A 20,511-nucleotide genomic window follows, 5' to 3' on the forward strand; every position below is an offset into this window, starting at 1 on the left:
TACACCCTTTTATTCCTATTTGTAATACTATGGATTACACAAAGGCATAATTCAATATACAGAGCTCTGGGTCCTCACAGATAAGTCCTATCAATTATACAATGCTATCCAAGGCTCATATCGAGCACGTAACGTTAGGAGCCCAATAAAGAGCAAATATATAGATGGAAAAAACGAACTGAGAGCTTGAGGGAGAGGCTCTTTACCTGCGGCCATTCTGCAGAAAACTCCTCCTGCTTCCTGTCTCTTTCTGGGAATCACTGCGCTGGTGTAAAGTTACAGCAGAAGAGAAAGTCAAAGCACAGTTGAAGACGGGATTCTGCTTCAGGTAAGACAGTACGTTACATACTAAAATATACTTATTATATCTGTGTTTACTAAAGTAATAATAATGGATGTGTTTCCTTTATTTGGTAACAAGTGGACCTTGAATGGCTTTTAAAATGTAGGTGATGTTGATCATTTTAAACTTGAGCTGTGATTTTTCCATTGATTAAACACTCGTGATCATTACACCTCTGTTCATTAAAAAAGTTTCTGTATTTTGTGTGTTTTTGTTGATTTCTGGTGGTGAATTGCATTATGGGATGTTGATCTCTGCTCTGACCACTTTTGATGTTGAAAATTCAACTCTACAGTTTAACACAGTGACTTTAGACTGCGTTCACACTGCAGGTGAATCTGATGTTTTTGCCCACATGTGACTCAGATCTGTTTTGGTCATGGCAGACCGCATGGCATCTGATCTTTTCAATTCTGATTTGTGCCACTTTCATACGTGGTGTCAAACCTGATACAATTCTGGTGTTTTCCAATCGGACCGTAGTGTGAACGGGTATTGAATCCCTTGTAAAAATGGGTTTTAACCACAGCGGTTTGAACTGCAGTTCTGCCGAATGACTAAAGTTATCAGTATGATGGTAAAAAACTGTACATTTCTAGTCAAACAATTGTTCCGCAATCACATACCAAAAACGGAAATAAGGGCAGTGTTAATAGCTATAAATGTGGGAGAGAGCTGATATTACGTGATCGTATTGTATTGCAATACGGAACAATTAAATATTGATGTTAAATCAAAAGTAATTCACAAATACTTGAAAATGAGATGATTTAACTACAATAATTCTCAATGGTTACAACTGAACTAATAACAAAATAACTGTATGAAATGATAAAACATATGATAATAACTGTACCCAGCTTAAATGTAAAATTAAAGTTACCAGAAGTAGAAGGAGAGACACGGGGAGGGAGAGAGAGACAAAGAGAGCAGGCCCAGAAGTTAGCCTGATTGCACCAGAGTCAGAGAAGATAGACTCATAAAACCCCCAAAGTCCACACAACAGGCCTTGATCTCATCAGTATCTGACTTTGGAGTCAATATGGACCTTCTTGAGTCAAAAAGACATGTTTTGTCATATAAACAAATGCATATGATCATTTAGCCTCTTACACTCTCTCTACCTTTACATTCACAGCAAGTGTAAGGTGCAAACCCAGTTTTCTGATGATCTGCACTAACATTAAGGCTTGGGGAGGGTTTATGTTTTGTTTGTGAGCAAGAACTTTTTTTTCAGAGCAAGACATTGAATTTTGGGCAGCTGTACATCATTTTTTATTTGGTTTGTAAAGTTCAACAGTCTGTTTAGAATATTTCCCCAGTACAAAGTTATTAAGAGAAGACCTCCTCAGCCAAAAGTAACCACAAACAATGACAATACGGCCCTGCAATCAAACAGGTTTCATTTTTCGAAAGTACACCATACATGAAACTACAGTCTGGTCGTGACATGTTAGCACTCCAATATTCCAGTGTATCCACTCTGATTCTCAACCATGACTAACAGACTTTAAACAGCCTACTCATGTAGTTCCTCATCTGCTAGTTCCTCAAAGCAGAACTCATTAATTAAATCAGCCTTCGTAGTTGGTTTAGGTTTTTTGTATTGAAGTCTTTAATAGCCACACCATCTCAATTGAATTCATACCAGGTGGTTGTGCTGAAGTCTTCATCAATGTAATACCTCAACGGCGTCCATTGTCCCTTCATTCATTTTCTTTTCAGCTTAGTCCCTTTATTAGACCGTGTCAGTCCAGTTTTCAGAGTTGAAGTTTGGTTCAGTTCAGTGTGCTTTAATTTTCACTGCTGAAAGTCCAGATACTGATAAGCAAATCCATTGATGCGTAGCTCCACAAGTCTTGAACCATGCAAACTTCACCAATTGACGAAAGTGAAGGGAAAGAAACTCGAGAGAATCCAGGCTCAGTTGTGCACGACCATTGCTCATCTGGTCAATCTTCTCCACTCCTCCATGACCACCACGGCATCTGCTCAGGATGCAGCCTGGTCTAGGATTATGGAAACCTTGGGAATGAGAAAAACAGACTAACATAAGTGCAGATGCCGATCAAACTATAATGTCTTTTAGGAAGTGTTCCTGGCTCCGGGTTGCCCATAATAATGCACACTAACAATCTTTTGGAGGATTTGGATTTCACCAGCATGTGTGTTTTATGTGTACGCTAATGCAGAGAGATGTGTCTTTAATCTAGTTTTACACTGACAGAGCGTGTCTGCTTCCCGAACTGTGCTAGGAAGGCTGTTCCAGAGTTTAGGTGCCAGATATGAGAAAGATCTACCACCTACAGTTTCTGCTGATATTCTGGGAATAATCAATTGTCCAGAATTAATAGAACTTAAAGGACGTGAGGGGCTATTATACACCAGGAGCTCCCTCAAATACTGAGGAGCTAAGCAGTTCAGGGCTTTGTAGGCAGTCAACATAATTTTTATCAATTTAGAATTTTTTAAATGTATACAATATTTAATTGGGAGCCAATGCAATGATGAAAGAACTGGAGTAATATGATCATATTTGTGTGTTCTAGAGAGCACTCTAGCAGCTGCATTTTGAACTTGATAAGTTTGTTAATTAGGCCAACAGGGCAACTGCTTAGGGATGCATTACAGTAGTCTAATCTAGAGGTCATGAAAACATGAACAAGCTTTTCCACATCAGAATCTGATAGCATGTGTTGAAGTTTGGCAACATTTTTAAGATGAAAAAATGCAGTTTTACAGATGCTTAAAATCTGGCCTTCAAACGACAGGTTGCTATAAAAAATCACCCCCAAATTTTTGACTGATGAAGAGGACTGAACTAAGGATCTATCAAGGGTTAGACAGTGTTCTAGATTTTGCGTGTGAGGTTTTTGGGTTCAATAAGCAAGTGCTTTATTAAGTGCTTCTAAATTCATTGGATTTGTTGTACCTATCTGTGGGGTTGCATGATGTCTTTTTGAATGAAATGCCTACTTTACTGCATCCAATCAGCTCGATGTAAAAAAAAAAACACAAGCCACGCCCACTTTTTCTCAGTTAATATTCTGTTTCTCTAGGAACTGTCACGTTCCATAGGAACTTAAATGGCCAATAAAAAATGTATTTAAAATTGTATTTTAATTTAGTTGAAATATATGTTGTTTTTGTTTTGGTCAATTGTAGACATATGAAGGTAAGGTAGAGGAGACGGCGGTACACCGGAGTAAAGCGAGTGGCTCAGACATCATTTTTGACCACTTTCTATATTGTTCTTGCTAATATCCTCTAACTTCTTGTCATTTGTATCTTATTGGTAATGTATATTTTGTTGGTCAGTTATCTACTAAATAAACAAGCAGACCGATAACATTTCAGGTGAAGTGAATTGCATTCTAGACAAATCCCACCACTATATTTACACTGTTGGATAATGTCTTATCACTGACCATATGGCCAAAACTGAATGAGTAGCCTAGCTGAAACTGTTTTAGTTTCAGTTTCACTTTCATTAGCACTTCTTGTGTGTATTGCCTCTTCCTGCTGAATTGCTGAATGCCTCCTTAATTGTAGGTCGCTTTGGACAAAAACGTCTGCTAAATGACGACATGTAATGTAATGATTTGTTTAATCGAGTCGTTTGACCACAATGAGTAAAGACAGGCTTTCCAAACTACTCTTCATAACAAGTGACAAGTTTTATGTTTTTTTGTCGCCACCTATTGGCTTAACAATGTAATTGCTACAACCTTCATTTGAAGCGTCAAATTTTTCAGTTTAATTTGTACCATAAATGTCAGTGTTTATATCTGAGCCATAAAATGTTATTCCAGTACTTCTGTGACTATTTGATTGTACCTCAAAGACTAAAGAACGAAGCTCCCAGAGAATAGTGAGATCGAAGCATTAATAAACGAATACAAATCAGACGACTGTCATTCATTATTGTCTTTTTATTGTCACTTGTGATACCTTGTCTGATTGTCAATGTGATGTATATTATAGTTCAGATAATATTTATACAAATGTAGTTATAATATTTATCTATATTTTACTGATAATGGTATCCTCTTTTGCTTTATTTTGATTTTGTACAGGTTCATTTGATACTCTGAAACTGAAATGGCGACTGTCAGAGCCATGAATCCTTCAACGATTGTCATCCAGCTTCAGCCACTGACACAAACAGCAACTGGGACCAGTTCTTCTGTGCCTGTGCGCATACAGCATGTAGCAGGAGTTTCACCTCGTCAAGGAATTCAGGCCTTTCTTAAAGGCCAACCGAAAGCCCTCGGGGTGAGAAATCTCCCTTAAACCCAGATAACACACATTAACACACAGCATGTTAGTCTGCTTTACTTCATGAAATACTCTCATCCTTACACTGTTCTCTCTTATTCCTCACAGACTGTCCAGATAATGATCGGTGTGTTGACCTTCCTGTTGGGAATCTTGTGTACAATTTATGGAAATTATATCTTCTTCTTCACTGGTGTTTCTTACGTGGCATCTCTGATAGTAAGAAACAATCATACAGTTTAACATGTTGTCCTAGATAACACAAGCTACAGTGTGTAATCAACCAGAATACATCTTACTGTCACATTTACAGACACTAAAAGAACATGTAAATGCTTTGTGCACATGTTTATTAAGTATCTCGTATTGCCACTAGAGGCAGCACTGAACACACAAACAGACTCCCTGATCTGATATGGAGGACATTGGTGAACAAAGATGCTTTAACTTTATTTTGGCACACAAAAGTGTTCCTGGAGCTTCATATGATTACTATTGAAGTGAAATGGGAAGTTTTGACAGTGTTATTTGTTCCTTTTCCAAACTTTAATCAAACATCACTCTTTCTGGAGGATGATCGAGCTGTTAGGTTAAAGTGGGGTCTGCCCATCCAGGGCAGGTGTGGGCCTAGTGTGAGCCAACGTTTTGCCGTTCAAACTCTTAAAGGCCTAGCACTGGCAGCCTGCTCTGGGCCCGAGCCCAAATGTGGCCTTTATGGGTTTAACGTGGGCTGATCGCTAGTGTAAGCTACTCACACAGAGACTGTTGCTTTGGGCCGATCGAGAACTCATGAGCTGCTGGTCTCAGCTTGTGAATTACTCTCACACAAGTCAAGACAAGTCCATATGAGCATCAACGATTTCCACACTTTTACAGATGGGGGAAACTACATATGAGCTTATATGACAGTAAAATGGCATTGTGTATACCCTGCTCGAATGGAGAAGGATGAACATTTGAATTGAGTTTGTTTCTGCTGGTGTTTTTTATGAATATCTGTACATATTTTTATGTTTTGCCTTGGTTTTGTCAAGGTTGAGGTTGGGAAAGGACAAAGACTCAAGTGTAGTCAATAATGGGTATTTATCATTTATAAAAAAGGGCAACAAGAACAACCCTGTGGAGGAACAAACTAAACGGAAAGGGAACAGGACATGACATGACTCTCAGGAAGAATGACATAAGTAGGCCAACGAACTGGCAAAGGACAGCAGACATGAAGAGACTATAAATGACAAATAATTGGCAAACAAACAGGTGAACATATTAAACTGACAATGGGTTAACTAGTGCTAGACTGAGCTCTGAACACAAACAAAACACACACCAAGATGACGCTCATACAAAAGACAAACACAGACAACAGGAAAGGGTGTTCAACCTGAAAAAACTTGAGCCGAGCACAAAATACAAGACAAGACAGGACTAGTGTCTGGTTCATGCAGCAGTAAAATGCTCATTCTGGTTGAGTATCATGTATATCTCTACCTATGAATATCTATATATCTATATATTTATATCTATATCTATCTATATATTTTTTTTCCCAACATAAGCTGTAAGTTTTGCTCTTCTCTCTGTTCTCAGTACATTACTACAGGCTTGCTCTCCATTGCTGCTGAAAACAAAATCAATTCACCATCTGCTTTATGTCTGGTATGTACACAACACTTGTTCTTTTCATGGGTCTACACACTGGGTGCTTTTGGTGTGTAAGGATTTGTGCGTAAATATCCTTTTTTCTGTGCTAATAGAGTATTGAACACAGACTTTCCATGTAATCACTAAAGCCCTGCTCACACTGTGAGATTTCAGCCACGATTTTGTCATCTGAGACAAGTTTGGGAAATCCTAAAAGATTCCTGAAATCCCAGGCTAAAATCTGTGATCTTTGATTGTTGGTTTGACGTGTTCACACACAGCCGATTCGTGCTCGTTGCGATCAGATTTTTCCTCTGATGAAGTAAGAAAAGCCACTACAGATTGTTTATGTTTGCTGTGAGGAATCATTTCAGAACGCGGGATAGTGAAAGTGTCACGGGTGGATGATGTCAAACTCCGGGGGCGTTTTCTTTCGTGTTTGTCGCGTCTTCATTGTCGTTCAGTCTGACTTTATGACAGCTGAGATCTTACAGTGTGACATGAGCACCATGTTCGTGCAGTCTGACATGCTACAATCGTTCAGGATTATAAACAATCCCACTGTGTGAGCCGGCCTTTACTCATACACGAGTCTTTGGTGCTTAGATCCTGTATTGTATTCATTTATCAATTCATTTAGATCACTTTCCATATAATCTATCATCTGCTTAACCACAGTGTGTTAACACAACATGATACAAAACCTTTCTATTTCTGTGTGTCTACTGTAGGTGAGAGCTTCCCTCGGGATGAACATTTTCAGTGCTATAGCTGCGGTCTTTTCCATTATTATGCTTTCACTGGGTTTGGCTGTTGGACCCACCAACCGTTACTGCAGAGACTTTTATTGTTATAATTATACGGTAAGTCATCAACTCTTAAATTTATATCATTTTTGTATTGTGTTATTTTATAATTACAGTAAGATCACTGTGTGACCGGTGCACTTGTGAAAATCAAGTGTAATCTGCACTCATCTGTCCAATGCTGTCCAGAACTTGACACAATATTTCTGTTCATTTACACTGGACACAAATATTGTAATTAAAGGTGCCACAGATTGCACTGATACATTGTTTAAATTGTTCATTAATATCTACATATATATGGGGCTTAGGTACGTGCAAAAATGTAAAATTTTTAAGGCCGTGAAGGAGCAGTCGGATGCGATGGGCAAAGTCATCTATCGGCGGGGCCGTAAGCCCGCTCCATCCCCGGCCGAGCCATCCACCTCCGCTGCTCCTCGCCGAGGGCGCCCGCCAACGGCCGATGCCCCGCCTCCGCCTCCGTCGAGCACGCCGAAAGCCGGTAGCCCCTCCTGCCCAGGGCGCCACTAAGTCCGGTAAACGGACCGTGAAGCGTCCCTGAGACAGGCCATCCGGAGAAGAGGAGTCTTGCTCTTTCCCCGCTGGAGGACGGGGCCCAAATTCCAACGGTACTTTTCAGTGCTACCAAAGTTTCGATCAAAGAGCATTTTCTCCCTTCCCCGGATGTGACAGCTCAAGCCCCGCCAGTCTGGGACGCGCTGCCTCTCAGCTTGCAGGGCTTGCATGCTCCGCCAGCGGCTCTCGGGCACTGGAGGGACGGTCTCCCTTCTCCCAGCCCCCAAGCCCCCTCTCAGGAGTCAGGGTGCGGAGCCAGAGCGAAACGCTCTCCTCCAGCTCTTCTGTGGGACCTTCGCGCTCCCCGGATCAGCACACCCTCTCCTCGCTGCCCCTCCGCGGGTACGTTAACGATTGCTGCGATGACGTCATTAGCGAGGGCTCTGCCTGCCTGGTTAGCGCGGGCCAGCCCCTCGCGGTGGCTCATACGCACGATCAGACTCGGCTATGAACTACAGTTCTCCAAACGGCCTCCCAGGTTCACGGGCGTGTATTTCACCAGGGTCAATCCCCTGTCCCTCCCTGTCTTGCGAGAGGAGATTGCTGCCCTCCTGGCGAAGGGTGCAATCGAGCCGCTACCTCCAGCCGAGATGGAGAGCAGGTTTTACAGCCCGTACTTCATCGTACCCAAAAAGAGCGGTGGGTCACGGCCAATCCTAGATCTGCGCGTTTTAAATCGCTGCCTTCACAAGCTGTCGTTCAGAATGCTTACGCAGAGGCGCAACCTCTTATGCGTTCGTCCTCAGGATTGGTTTGCAGCCATAGACCTGCAGGACGCGTATTTTCATGTCTCCATTCTTCCACGCCACCGTCAGTTTCTGCGGTTTGCGTTCGAAGGTCGAGCATGGCAGTACAAGGTCCTCCCCTTCGGGCTCTCTCTGTCTCCGCCGGTCTTCACCAAACTCGCGGAGGGTGGCCTAGCGCCTCTGCGGCTTGCGGGCATCCGCGTACTCAATTATCTCGACGACTGGCCATTCACATCCCAGGTATGCTCAACCGTGCAGCTGATGTGCTCTCACGGCAGCAGAATCACTCTGGAGAATGGAGACTCCACCCCGAGTCTGTCCAGCTGATATGGGCGTGATTCGGGGAGGCCCAGATCGATCTGTTGCTTCCCCCGAGAACGCTCATTGCCAGTTGTTTTATTCCCTGACCGAGGGCTCTCTTGGCACGGATGCACTGGCCCACAGCTGGCCTCGGGACATACGCAAGTATGCGTTTCCCCCAGTGAGCCTGATCGCGCAGTTAATGTGCAAGGTCAGGGAGGACGAGGAGCAGGTTCTGTTAGTTGCGCCACTCTGGCCCAACCGGACCTGGATATCAGAGCTCTCCCTCCTCGCGACGGCCCTCCCTTGGCAGATCCCTTTGAGAGAGGACCTACTTTCTCAGGGACAAGGCACCGTCTGGCACCCTCGTCCCGATCTCTGGAACCTCCACGTGTGGTCCATAGACGCGAGGAAGACTTAGGTAACCTGCCGCCCGCGGTGGTTGATACCATCACTCAGGCTAGAGCCCGCTCTACGAGGCGCGCCTACGCCCTGAAGTGGAGTCTATTCACTGAGTGGTGTGTCTCTCGCAGAGAAGACCCCCGATCTTGCCAGATCAGTGTTGTGCTCTCTTTCCTTCAAGAGAAGCTGGACAGTAGGCTATCGCCCTCCACTCTCAAGGTTTATGTTGCCGCCATCTCCGTTCACCATGACGCGGTGGCTGGCGGCACCGTGGGAAAGCATAACCTCATCATCCGGTTCCTCAGAGGCGCTAGGCGAATTAATCCAACTCGCCCCCCTCTCACGCCCTCTTGGGATCTCGCCCTCGTTCTCACGAGCCTGCGATTTGATCCCTTCGAGCCACTCGATACAGTATCTTTAAGATTTCTGTCCCTGAAGACAGCTCTGCTGGTCGCGTTGGCCTCCATTAAGAGGGTCGGGGACCTGGAGGCATTTTCGGTCAGTGACTCGTGCCTGGAAATCGGGCCGGATTACTCTCAAGTTATCCTAAAATCCCGCCGGGTTACGTGCCCAAGGTTCCTACCACACCATTTAGAAACCAGGTAGTGAGCCTGCAAGCGCTGCCCCCGGAGGAGACACACACATGACCACACACACAGACAAACACACACTCTGGCATGCGCTGCAGTGTGCTTTGAGCTCATACCCATATCAGAGCTCTGCACGTCAGACTGTTCATTAAGGATCTCCCGTTGGATTTAATCTCACTATATTTATTAAACGTGATATTTCATTCATCTTGTTGTCTCTATCTAACCACATATTCCCCGACTTTTCTCTTTTGAATCTATTAATTGTTCTCAGGTAACGTTAGGTAGGTTAGGTTCTCAGGTAATTCGGGCCGGGATTTTCTCACGTTATCCTGAGACCCCGCCCGGGTTATGTGCCCAAAGTTCCTACCACTCCCTTTAGAGATCAGGTAGTAACTCTGCAAGCGCTGCCCCCAGAGGAGGCAGACCCAGCCCTGTCCTTACTTTGTCCAGTTCGCGCTCTGCGCATTTATGTGGACCATACTCAGAACTTTAAATCTTCTGAGCAGCTCTTTGTCTGTTATGGCGGACGGCAGCAGGGAAGTGCCGTGTCTAAACAACATTTATCCCACTGGATTGTGGAGGCCATTTCATGTGCTTATTTGAGCAGAGGTCAGCCGCGCCCCCCGGGAGTGCATGCGCACTCCACTCGGAGCGTTGCATCCTCTTGGGCGTGCGCGCGTGGCGCTTCTTTAACAGACATTTGTAGAGCTGCGGGCTGGGCGACACCCAACACATTTGCAAGATTTTATAATCTGCGAGTGGAGCCGGTTTCCTCAAGGGTGTTAGGTACCTTTGGTGATTGAGGAAACAACTCGGTAGGTGTTGTACATGCTTGCGGTGCCTTTTTTCCCTAACACGGAGAGATGTGCACCCTCCTGTCTGTCAGTAAGTTCCCCATTCGGTGAGCCCTGCAGATTCCTCCGAGGCCCCCAGCACTGACTCAGCGGAGGAGTCACTTGCTGGCCCATTACGTAGTAGGTCTGCCCGCTGGTCAGCCCGCGTTTTGGGTATAGGTGCCTGCTATGGCCGATCCCCGCTGGTGATCCCCATATGCTTTTCCCCCTGGGCGGACCTGTGCTTTCCCTATCTGTTAACCACCTTTATGCGCACTCCCCCTTTTCAGGGTTAGTCCATATGTGTTCCATTTGTTTACCCTTATTGGGTGCGGATGGTCTCCGCAGCGTCCTCCCTACTGGGATGGCACGCTTCCCAACGTACTGGACTGTACAACGACTCCCAAAAAAAATACCTATTCCGTAAAACTTCTTTTGAAGTGGGATAAGTTAGGGCCAAGGGCACGTTGGAGGACCGCGCCTCTCATGATCTGGGTGCGTCACGCTTGCCTGACCGCTCTCTCATGGTGGGTGTTGGTAAGGTGCAGTCATTATGGCGCTTTCAATGACCTCCCATACGTGGATTTTAACATCAAATCAACTTATAGTGCTGGAGTTCCCCCCGAAGGAACCAGGCGTGCTTATATACTAAGTTGATTGCATATGCCGCACACCTGCGCAGGCTTGCGCTGCCAATTCATTCTTAATTGGCCCGTTCAATACTCTTTCATACGAGTAGCTTCTGAACCGAACCTCCCATACGTGGATTTTAACATCAAATCCACTTATAGTGCTGGAGTTCCCCTCCTCGGGGAACGAAGGGTTACTTTAGTAACCTCGAACGTTTCCCAGAAAGAGCAGGTAGCCTTTAAACTGCTAGACAGGAAATAAAATATATATTTATATTATAATAATAAAACTATTTTATAATTATTTAATAAAATCGTTCTTTAACTTAATTTGTTAAGAGAGCTTTAGGGTGGCAGGATCAATGATGATGATTATTTTATTTCAACTCGGTAAGACTTATTCGAGTTAATATTTAGGTTATTCACTAAAATATATAATTTAAATCGTTCATGGAGATGAATGCAGTAAATAGTCTGTATAAAAAACCTGTGCAAACAAGCTAACCTTTATAACCAGACTATTTAACAAAAGATGATTACTGCAGTCAAATATTTGTAGTCTTTTAATAAGCAAGATGTGTACAGGATAGAGAGGGTGTGAAAAGTGAATTGTTTGTTTTGAAACTTTTGAATCGGAATTTGTGTCGAAATACACGTGTTTGTTGTCATGTGGTGAACTCGGCCAATCGTGTAATATCGGTGTCGTCATCAAAGCTCCTGCAGTCGCTCTTCAGAAGCTGCATGGTCTGAGTTTGCCGTCTGATCTCGGAGCGGTACTTTAATGCCACATGTGACAGTCACATGGCGTCAGCGCAGCATTAATCCGAACAATATTTCTAACCAGCATGCACCGCTTTAAGACAGATTTCGATCGATCTGCGCAGCGCTGCATGAAGTCGAACGCACCTTTTGTCTAGAAGAAACCCTCCTCCTACCCTTTTTCCACCTTTATACAGAATAGGCGGCATGGTGGCCCAGTGACTAGCACTGTTGCCTCACAGCGAGAATACCAATGGCGTTGGGTCCTCGCTGGGCCATCTGGTATTTCTGTGCGGAGTTTGCAAGTTCTCCCCGTGTCCGCATGTGTTTCCCCTGGGTTCCAAGGTTTCCTCCCACCATCCTAATGTGCTCTATATTATAAACAAAAAAGCCTAAATCTTTTTTCTAATGTCTTACTCTCAGAGAGTTCGCCTTGGCCTTTGAGATCGACCTGAGCTCAATTTCCTCTCGCCCTGGGAAAGGCGGGAGCCCTGGGCTTGAGGATCCCTTGAGCTCAGAGCTCTCTCCTGGGACAGCATGCCAAACTCTTGAAGTGATGTTTAAAGGTGCCATAGAATAATAATCTGGAAATACCTAGACATACATTTTCAGTACATGCAAATGGCATAACTTGAACCTCAAACACCCTTGATTCCTCATTGTCATGTAAATCATGTGAGTGTAAAACTAAAACACTGACTCTAGAATCCACTTGGATGCACACTCCATTTCCACAACACTTCCTAGAGACATTACAATCATTAAAGCATTATAAAGCTCTCTCTTCCTTTTGTCTATATACTCAGTTAAATCAGACTTTTTCATTCAAGTGCCGATTTCTTTGGTTGTAAATTGACCTTTAAATTTTTATCCGGGGAGCGCGAAGGTCCCACAGAAGAGCTGGAGGAGAGCGTTTCGCTCTGGCTCCGCACCCTGACTCCTGAGAGGGGGCTTGGGGGCTGGGAGAAGGGAGACCGTCCCTCCAGTGCCCGAGAGCCGCTGGCGGAGCATGCAAGCCCTGCGAGCTGAGAGGCAGCGCGTCCCAGACTGGCGGGGCTTGAGCTGTCACATCCGGGGAAGGGAGAAAATGCTCTTTGATCGAAACTTTGGTGGCACTGAAAAGTACCGTTGGAATTTGGGCCCCGTCCTCCAGCGGGGAAAGAGCAAGACTCCTCTTCTCCGGATGGCCTGTCTCAGGGACGCTTCACGGTCCGTTTACCGGACTTAGTGGCGCCCTGGGCAGGAGGGGCTACCGGCTTTCGGCGTGCTCGACGGAGGCGGAGGCGGGGCATCGGCCGTTGGCGGGCGCCCTCGGCGAGGAGCAGCGGAGGTGGATGGCTCGGCCGGGGATGGAGCGGGCTTACGGCCCCGCCGATAGATGACTTTGCCCATCGCATCCGACTGCTCCTTCACGGCCTTAAACTCCTGGGTGAATTCACCCATGGATGTCGCCGAACAGGCCAGCCTGGGATATGGGCGCGTCAAGAAAGCGAACTTTGTCGACATCGCGCATATCTGCCAGGTTTAGCCAGAGGTGGCGTTCCTGGACCACAAGTGTGGACATCGTCCTCCCCAGTGCGCAGGCGGCGGACTTAGTGGTCCGGAGAGCATAGTCGGTCGCCGTACGCAGCTCGCGCCTCATACCCCCTGGCAGCTCCACCATCCAGGGTGGTGAGGGCGGAGGCGGACGCAGCGCGGGCAGAGAAAGGTGCCCTCCAGGACTGCATGAGCCTACTGTGCACTTCCGGGAAGAAGGGGACGAGAGACTTCGAAGGCTTCGCCTTCTGATCCTCTACGTAACACCCATCTAGTCGGTCTGGCCGCGGGGCTGGGGGATAAACCATCTCCAACCCGACGGCCGAAGCAGCCCGAGAAAGCACGGCCAACATGCCCGCTTCAGGATCCGTTTTGACGGCGCTCGCTTGCCCAGAGGGGGCGAGCGGGTCCGGATCATCGTCGGACAATGAAAGCCCACCCTCCGATGCCGCGGAGGACATCTGATCTCCGGTGTCAGCAAGCGTGAGAGCTACCATCTGATTAGACGGATCACTCCCAGTACCCGAAGCTTGGATGGAGCGCTTGGAGGAGCGAGAGGTCCGTGAGCCCGTGGGCGGCGGATTGTCTCTCGCTGAAGCCCTCAGATCTGCCCATACGCCCGCTGCAGAGCAGGAGGCAACTGGGGTGGCTCGCTCTCTTACGAAAACTAACCGCGATCTCAACTGCGCAACGGTCATGGCATCGCAGTGACGACATGAACCGCCCCCGAGCACCACATTATCATGCTGGACCCCCAAACATGTAATGCAGTGATCGTGTCCATCATCCGGAGCGAGGAAACCCCCTCAACCAGAAACGCACAGTCGGAGAGCCATCCTGAAAAGGACGTGCTGCACGACTGTGTTGCTCTTTTAGGAAGTGTGCAACAATACGCACCGCTCTTGGAGGACCGGACCCAAAGGGACGCCGGGCAAGGGAGATACCCAGCTCGACCGTCTGCCACTGTGTGGACTCGCTCTGGACCGGGATGCAATCGTTCTCTCGAAATGGCTGTAGATCAGCAGGAGGAACCCTCATAAGCTCGATCAGAAAAGGCTCTGAAGCGAAAAGGATAGCGTCTTCTGGCACCAGGCGCGCTTATATACTCAGTTGATTGCATATGCCGCACACCTGCGCAGGCTGGCGCTGCCAATTCATTCTTAATTGGCCCGTTCAATACTCTTTCAGACGAGTAGCTTCTGAACCGAACCTCCCATACGTGGATTTTAACATCAAATCCACTTATAGTGCTGGAGTTCCCCCCGAAGGGGAACTTCTACATACCTCACTTATGTAGCGTACAGTCCACAGATAAAATTTCTTATTGATTTTATCACGGTCTGGCTTTGGTCGACAGAACAGTTTTACGACTCTTGGCTCCAACAAGTCTGGATTTTTGTGACAGCTTAAGTTGTTCAGGGGGACTGGAGAGATAAGCAGGAAAACTTCAAAGACATTCCTGCCCAAATACACACACACACACACACCCACGAGGCTGTTCTGACAGAAAGAAAATGAACTCATCAAATCCTGAACCAGCACAAAACCAATGTGTTATGTTTTGTAAACTTTGTATCTCATTTCTGACTTTTCTTACCTGTGTAACCTCTCTTATAACCTGTATGCATGTTCCATTTAGGCCTTTGTAAAGCATAAATATTGTAAGGATATGAAAAATTAGGTTGATGTACTTTAAACCCCCCCATGTTTGGTACCGATGGGTTTCTGCTGACATTTGACAACACATGATGCATAGAGCAAGACCATAACTCGCATTGGTTTTTTCTTTAATCCCCTGTATTAAATGCCTGTCCGCATGCTTTAGGCGGACACTCAAATTTGCATACGAGAAGCCCCGAGACAAAGGAAGGTTCGCGCGCAAACTTTCCCCTGAAATCATTGGTCAGAATGATGCATGGGTTCCCGAAGGTGACCCGAAGGTATAAGCAGACCTTCTATCCAAACATCTGGGCAGAAAGAGAATGTCCCAAAAAGGAACATCATTGACGGTGGTCCCTTTAAGGGCCACACGGCTCTTCACAGCCGCATGGACTTTCCCGCCACGTTTTCTTTATTTTCCGGCAAAAGTAACTCAGTTTAAAGTTTGCGATCGTGTTCGTCCGAACTGCATTACAAACTCCACGTATCCCGAAGGACATCAAGTGTAGTTTTCATCACGACGGAAGAGAGACGCATAAGAGAGACCTCCACACATGAAAGACCAGGTGATTTTAGTCATGCGATTAAGCTGTGCCCCTTTTATCAAAAAGGTGTTTTTTTATAACCTTGGTGGTCCGTAACGGTGCGTGTGGAACTGAAAGTTTTGTCACTCTTTTATCTGAAATCTATATTTCCTAGCTTTACTATGTCTCTTTGCTGTTACACGTTCTATAGACCCGATATCTCCACGTGGTTTACCTTTGTTTTGTGTTTAATGTTTGTGCGTTCGTTTGTTCATTACGTCTGACTAGTCAATAAATTCCATTTATAATCAAATTAATTGTATTGTTTGCCTCACGAGAAAATGTCACTGAAATACAGATTCCCCTGCCTAGCTATTTTGTTTAAAACTTTTGAATGATTAATCTATTTCACAAGAAGTAGCAATTAAATTCCCTTTTTCTAAATGAATAGATTACCGTGTCCGCTCGGAAGAGCGGCGGCTTTGCTTGTGTTCGTTTGGTCAAATTAACAATAAATTGATCCGGAATATTAATGATTAACAATAATTCGTTATTGTTGATAATTAATATTCATAATCTGGGAATCCGCTCGGTCGTGCGAGCATGATCATATAGCTACAATCATATGTTTGTTTGACCAAACTGACTGAAGCTTAAGCCGGAGTATTAATAATTAAGAATAAACCGTTATTGTTGATTATTAATATTCATAAAATGAGCTAATTTCATGTTACACTTATTTTACCTTTTGTTATTTTCAACACAATCCTTTTGGACTAAAATGCTTTTATGAGAATTCATTAATTATCCAAAATAATCTCATTTATTAAGACCTCATCAAAACACCTTGTTTTGCTTTTTACATTGGAAATTTTTATATCTTTAAATGTACATATATGTAAACCCTTTTTAGCATATTCAAACAAGAAGTATTACCCTAAAGATTGATGTTTAACTCCTAGAATTTGTGCTTATTGCTTTGTATTTAATAGACCTGTTCGTTTTTATGTTTAAATTAACCTCTCTTTTCCTCTTATTTCTGTCATGCATTTGTTATATATTTTATTCATAATTCTCCCATATTGTTTAAAAAGGAACTACAGTTTGAAGAGACTGTATTCTGTTTTATTTGTAAATGTTTTGTTGTTATAAATAAAAATAACAAATATATATATATATATATATATATATATATATATATATATATATATATATATATATATATGATGACGCCATGTGATCGGTCATCATGACTGCAGCAACTTTGAGTCCCGAAGTGTCCTGCTGTCCGTCTTGACGGCTCCGTTTTCAACTCCGCCCCCGCCTCACTCAGCTAATCTCGTTTATCACCGGCTGCAGCTGAGCTTCATGTCGAACGCACCTAAAGATAGTTGTGGAAAGCAAATGAGGAGATATATATATATATATATATATATATATATATATATATATATATATATATATATATATATATATATATAGTGACTTGGGATCCTTTGATTGGAGGATCATGATTAGCTAATGTGAACCAGCTGGGTCAAACATGAGCCCATGCTCCTCTCGAAATTAGTTTAAAATTAAACATCACTTAGTTTCATCAGTATAACTAAAGGACTACAGATTCTTGACTTCTCTTGTTGTCGTTGTTGTCCTTTATGCTCATGTTGACTGTTCTCTCAGACTCTCCTCTCAGGAATCAATGGTGTGTTGCTGGCGTTCGCCATCCTTGAGTTCTTCATCTCCATCTGCCTATCTGTGTTTGCCTGTAAAGTCACCTGCTGCTGTAAGCCTAAGGTGAGAAATACATCAGCTGAACCCATCAGAGAAATGTAGGCATAAAGGATAAAGCTACTTTTAAGGCTTGAGCTTCTGAGGTTTCACAAGAACCAACAAACCCAATATCTGTCTGTAATTCTTCACTCTTAAATGTTCATACCCTTAAAGTCCATGTGAACCAGAAGTTGCTGCAGACTTTTATTTAAATATGATGACTTATTTATTAAATTCACCCTTGTCATTAAATAATGCGAAGACAATTGTCTGTTGAGGCGACAGCAACCGATCTCTTTCACCATGTAGTTAATGATGTCGGAGTAGTTAATGATCAATCAGCCTGTGATGATGACAGAATTGAAATCTGGATTTGATGCAGACCAGACAGAAACCAATTACATGTTTTTTTTTGTTTTGTTTAATTCATCCAATCTCTGTTCTACAAACCACATTACAACAATTTGTGATGTAAAAATCCACAAAACCTTTAATGTGTGCTGTAAACGTGTGAGGAACTAGGTAATGGAGCAATAATTGTTAAACACTGACCAATAACTTAAGCTGACCATGTTCATTTTATCCTGCAGATTCATGTGAGCAGCAACCCTTTAATTCAACGCCCTCCTGCAGAAACGCCCCAACAGTACAGTCAATGTCCTCAAGAAGTCCCTGAACCATGCTTTCAACATCCTCCTGCAGAAACTCCCCCAGCGTACACTGAAGGCAAATAAATGTGAATCAACATGAAAAACGGGGCAGAGCGGTGGATCTGCTGCTTTGATGCTGTGACTGTTCTAGTTTCCTTGTGTATCTGATCTGAATAAAGCACATCATCAGATTGTGTCAAATGGTTATTATAGTCATCAACATAGATACCGCTGTGCATTTTACATTTACCTATGTGTATTTCTCAAATGTTATTTGTTTGTATACTGATAAATTGGATTTGTTTTATGACTAGCACTGCCTGTGTCTTTCTCTGACTCAACACGAGTAACTGCAGGAAAGCAGATTGTGTTTAGCCGGTGATCACACCGGTGTGATTGTAGGAGTCAAAGGGTTAAATGTGTTTTTAACATTTTTTTTCTATGAGTCCTCTGCATACCACTAGAAGAAGCCTGTGTACCACTAGCAGTACATATACCACACTTTGAGAAATAAATCCTGTACATCCTAAAAACCTGAAAGAAAATCCCAACCCTTAATACAGAGGTGAGCAAACTATGATTTGTTTGCTAATCATAGTTTCAATAGGCATTCTAGAAACAAACGTGCAGGTGTGTTGAGGCAAGTTGGAGCTAAAATATGCAGAACACTGGCCTTCCAGAACTGAGTTTGGATTGTAAGGTCCAGCCAGTTAGTCCAATGACAGTGTCTAGTGGTGGATGAAGGTTCACTGCATGTTCGGCTTTTTTTAACGCACAATGTCGATATACTTTAAACTTAATTCATATCTGACTCCGATTTTAGTATGAGGTGGTTTAGAATAGTAATTAGTAATGGGTCGTTCATGAACGATTCGTTCATTTTGAACGAATCTTTAGTATGACTCTGGAACTACAAGTCCTCTTAAAGAGTGATTCGTTCATCCGTGCGTGCGCACATTTGTGCAGGTGGTATCGTTCATTTCAAGTCTTCATCACATTTCAAGTCGTTCATCGCGGAAATGCAGAAGCCATTCATACGCGTTTAGAACCGGAAAAAGAATTGATCCGTTTATCACTCGAGTCCTTTATCAGTCTGAGTCACTCGTTCCTCACGGGCCAATCATATGCAATAATTAATTCGTTCGTCTCTCGACTCCTCGGGTTTAAGTCATTCTGTCAAGTAATGAACGAACAATTCAAGAACCAGAAGACTTCAAAGGTGAACTAATTATCATGGCTCCTATCGGCTCAGACTGTGTACATTTGTTAAGATTATATGTGACTGTCAGTGTAACGTGAACGAACCCCTGGCATTTGAAGACATGAAGAGGTGAGCTGAGCAAAATGCCATCATAGACAAAACAGCAGGTAAACACTGAATTATTATGTTCTCCTTCTTATAGTATTCCATTTATGACTTATTTGTCCCGTGATCAACCTTTTGGGCTAGTTGTAGGCTAGCTAAGTGTGTTTGGAAGCAATTCGTAACATTTTAATAATATTTTGGCAAATTGGACCAAATGAACAAAATGACTCGAAAAAAGATTTGTTCATCTCGATGAACGAGACTCAAAGATCCGAGTCAGTAAAATGATCCGAACTTCCCATCACTAATAGTAATATTTATCTTCGTTTTATCTGACTAAAACATTGATAAAATTATGCTCATGTTGAATGTTCCCTCAGACGTTTTTCTCAGGAATCAGTGGTGTGTTGCTGGTGTTCGCCATCTTTGAGTTCTTCATCTCCCTCTCCCTATCTGCATTTGCCTGTAAAGTCACCTGCTCATATTATTCTCTGTTGAGAAATAAATCAGCTCAACCCATCAAATAGGCATAAAGGAAACAGCAACTTTACCTATTTTCTGTCGTGATAACTCTCAGAGAGATTTAGTATGATAACAATCATGTAAATAAACACATTACAACAGTTTTAGCACATCTATAATCAAAAACAATTTGTGAATGAACCAAGTAAAATTCCATAAAACCTTTAATGTGCACTGTAAATGTGGGAAGAACTGGGTAATATGCAGTGCTTAATTTGTGAATCGAGCAGTCCCGGAACAGATCGGAGTAACGCATCTGGCATGCTACCTGAGGATGTATAGGTGTCAAGCACTTAAGTCGGTTGTGGTAGCAGGGTGCTGGATAGCAGATAGGGGTGTCACGGATGTAGGTTAAGAGCCAGGGCGGGGATTGGTTGTCACGAATGTAAGTGAAGAGAGTTGGGGAGTCGCAGAAGAAAGTGAAAGTAAACAGATGTCGGATCTGGAGTGTTCCACCACAAATCAAGCCCTGGTAATATGACAATGCTTGTTGAATAAGCAACCAGTAACTTGTTGTAACCTTGTGTACAGTGAAGGCAAATAAATTTGAATCAACATGAAAAAACTGGGCTGAGTGGCAGTTCTGCTGCTTTAAAGATTCTAGTTATATTGCGTATCTGGTGTGCATAAAGTTTTGC

General features: G+C 43.8%; 1 protein-coding gene across 2 annotated transcripts; it reads left to right on the forward strand.

Moving 5' to 3' along the window:
* Positions 1–247: 247 nt before the first annotated feature.
* On the forward strand, positions 248–18,361 carry ms4a17a.2 (membrane-spanning 4-domains, subfamily A, member 17a.2). 2 transcript variants are annotated; one of them, NM_001100061.2, is made up of 7 exons: positions 248–328; positions 4,420–4,618; positions 4,730–4,840; positions 6,209–6,277; positions 6,994–7,125; positions 17,306–17,419; positions 17,986–18,361. In NM_001100061.2, the coding sequence occupies exons 2-7, from the start codon at positions 4,445–4,447 to the stop codon at positions 18,127–18,129; spliced, it is 744 nt and encodes a 247-aa protein (NP_001093531.1). In that variant the 5' UTR covers positions 248–328; positions 4,420–4,444; the 3' UTR covers positions 18,130–18,361. The 2 variants fall into 2 exon arrangements, with proteins under 2 accessions (NP_001093531.1, XP_087103737.1); XM_087247611.1 differs by having other exon boundaries at positions 284–336.
* The last annotated feature ends 2,150 nt before the right edge of the window (positions 18,362–20,511 follow it).

This window comes from Danio rerio, chromosome 4 (genome assembly GCF_052040795.2).
Source record: "Danio rerio strain M-AB ecotype USA chromosome 4, GRCz13ab, whole genome shotgun sequence".
Taxonomy (NCBI): Eukaryota; Metazoa; Chordata; class Actinopteri; order Cypriniformes; family Danionidae; genus Danio; species Danio rerio.

Coding starts and splice junctions, on each gene's coding strand:
- ms4a17a.2 (NM_001100061.2), top strand. CDS start 4,445: ATGGCGACTGTCAGAGCCATGAATCCTTCAACGATTGTCATCCAGCTT. Junction 4,841..6,208: donor CTTACGTGGCATCTCTGATA/GTAAGAAACAAT, acceptor CTCTGTTCTCAG/TACATTACTACAGGCTTGCT. Junction 6,278..6,993: donor CACCATCTGCTTTATGTCTG/GTATGTACACAA, acceptor TGTCTACTGTAG/GTGAGAGCTTCCCTCGGGAT.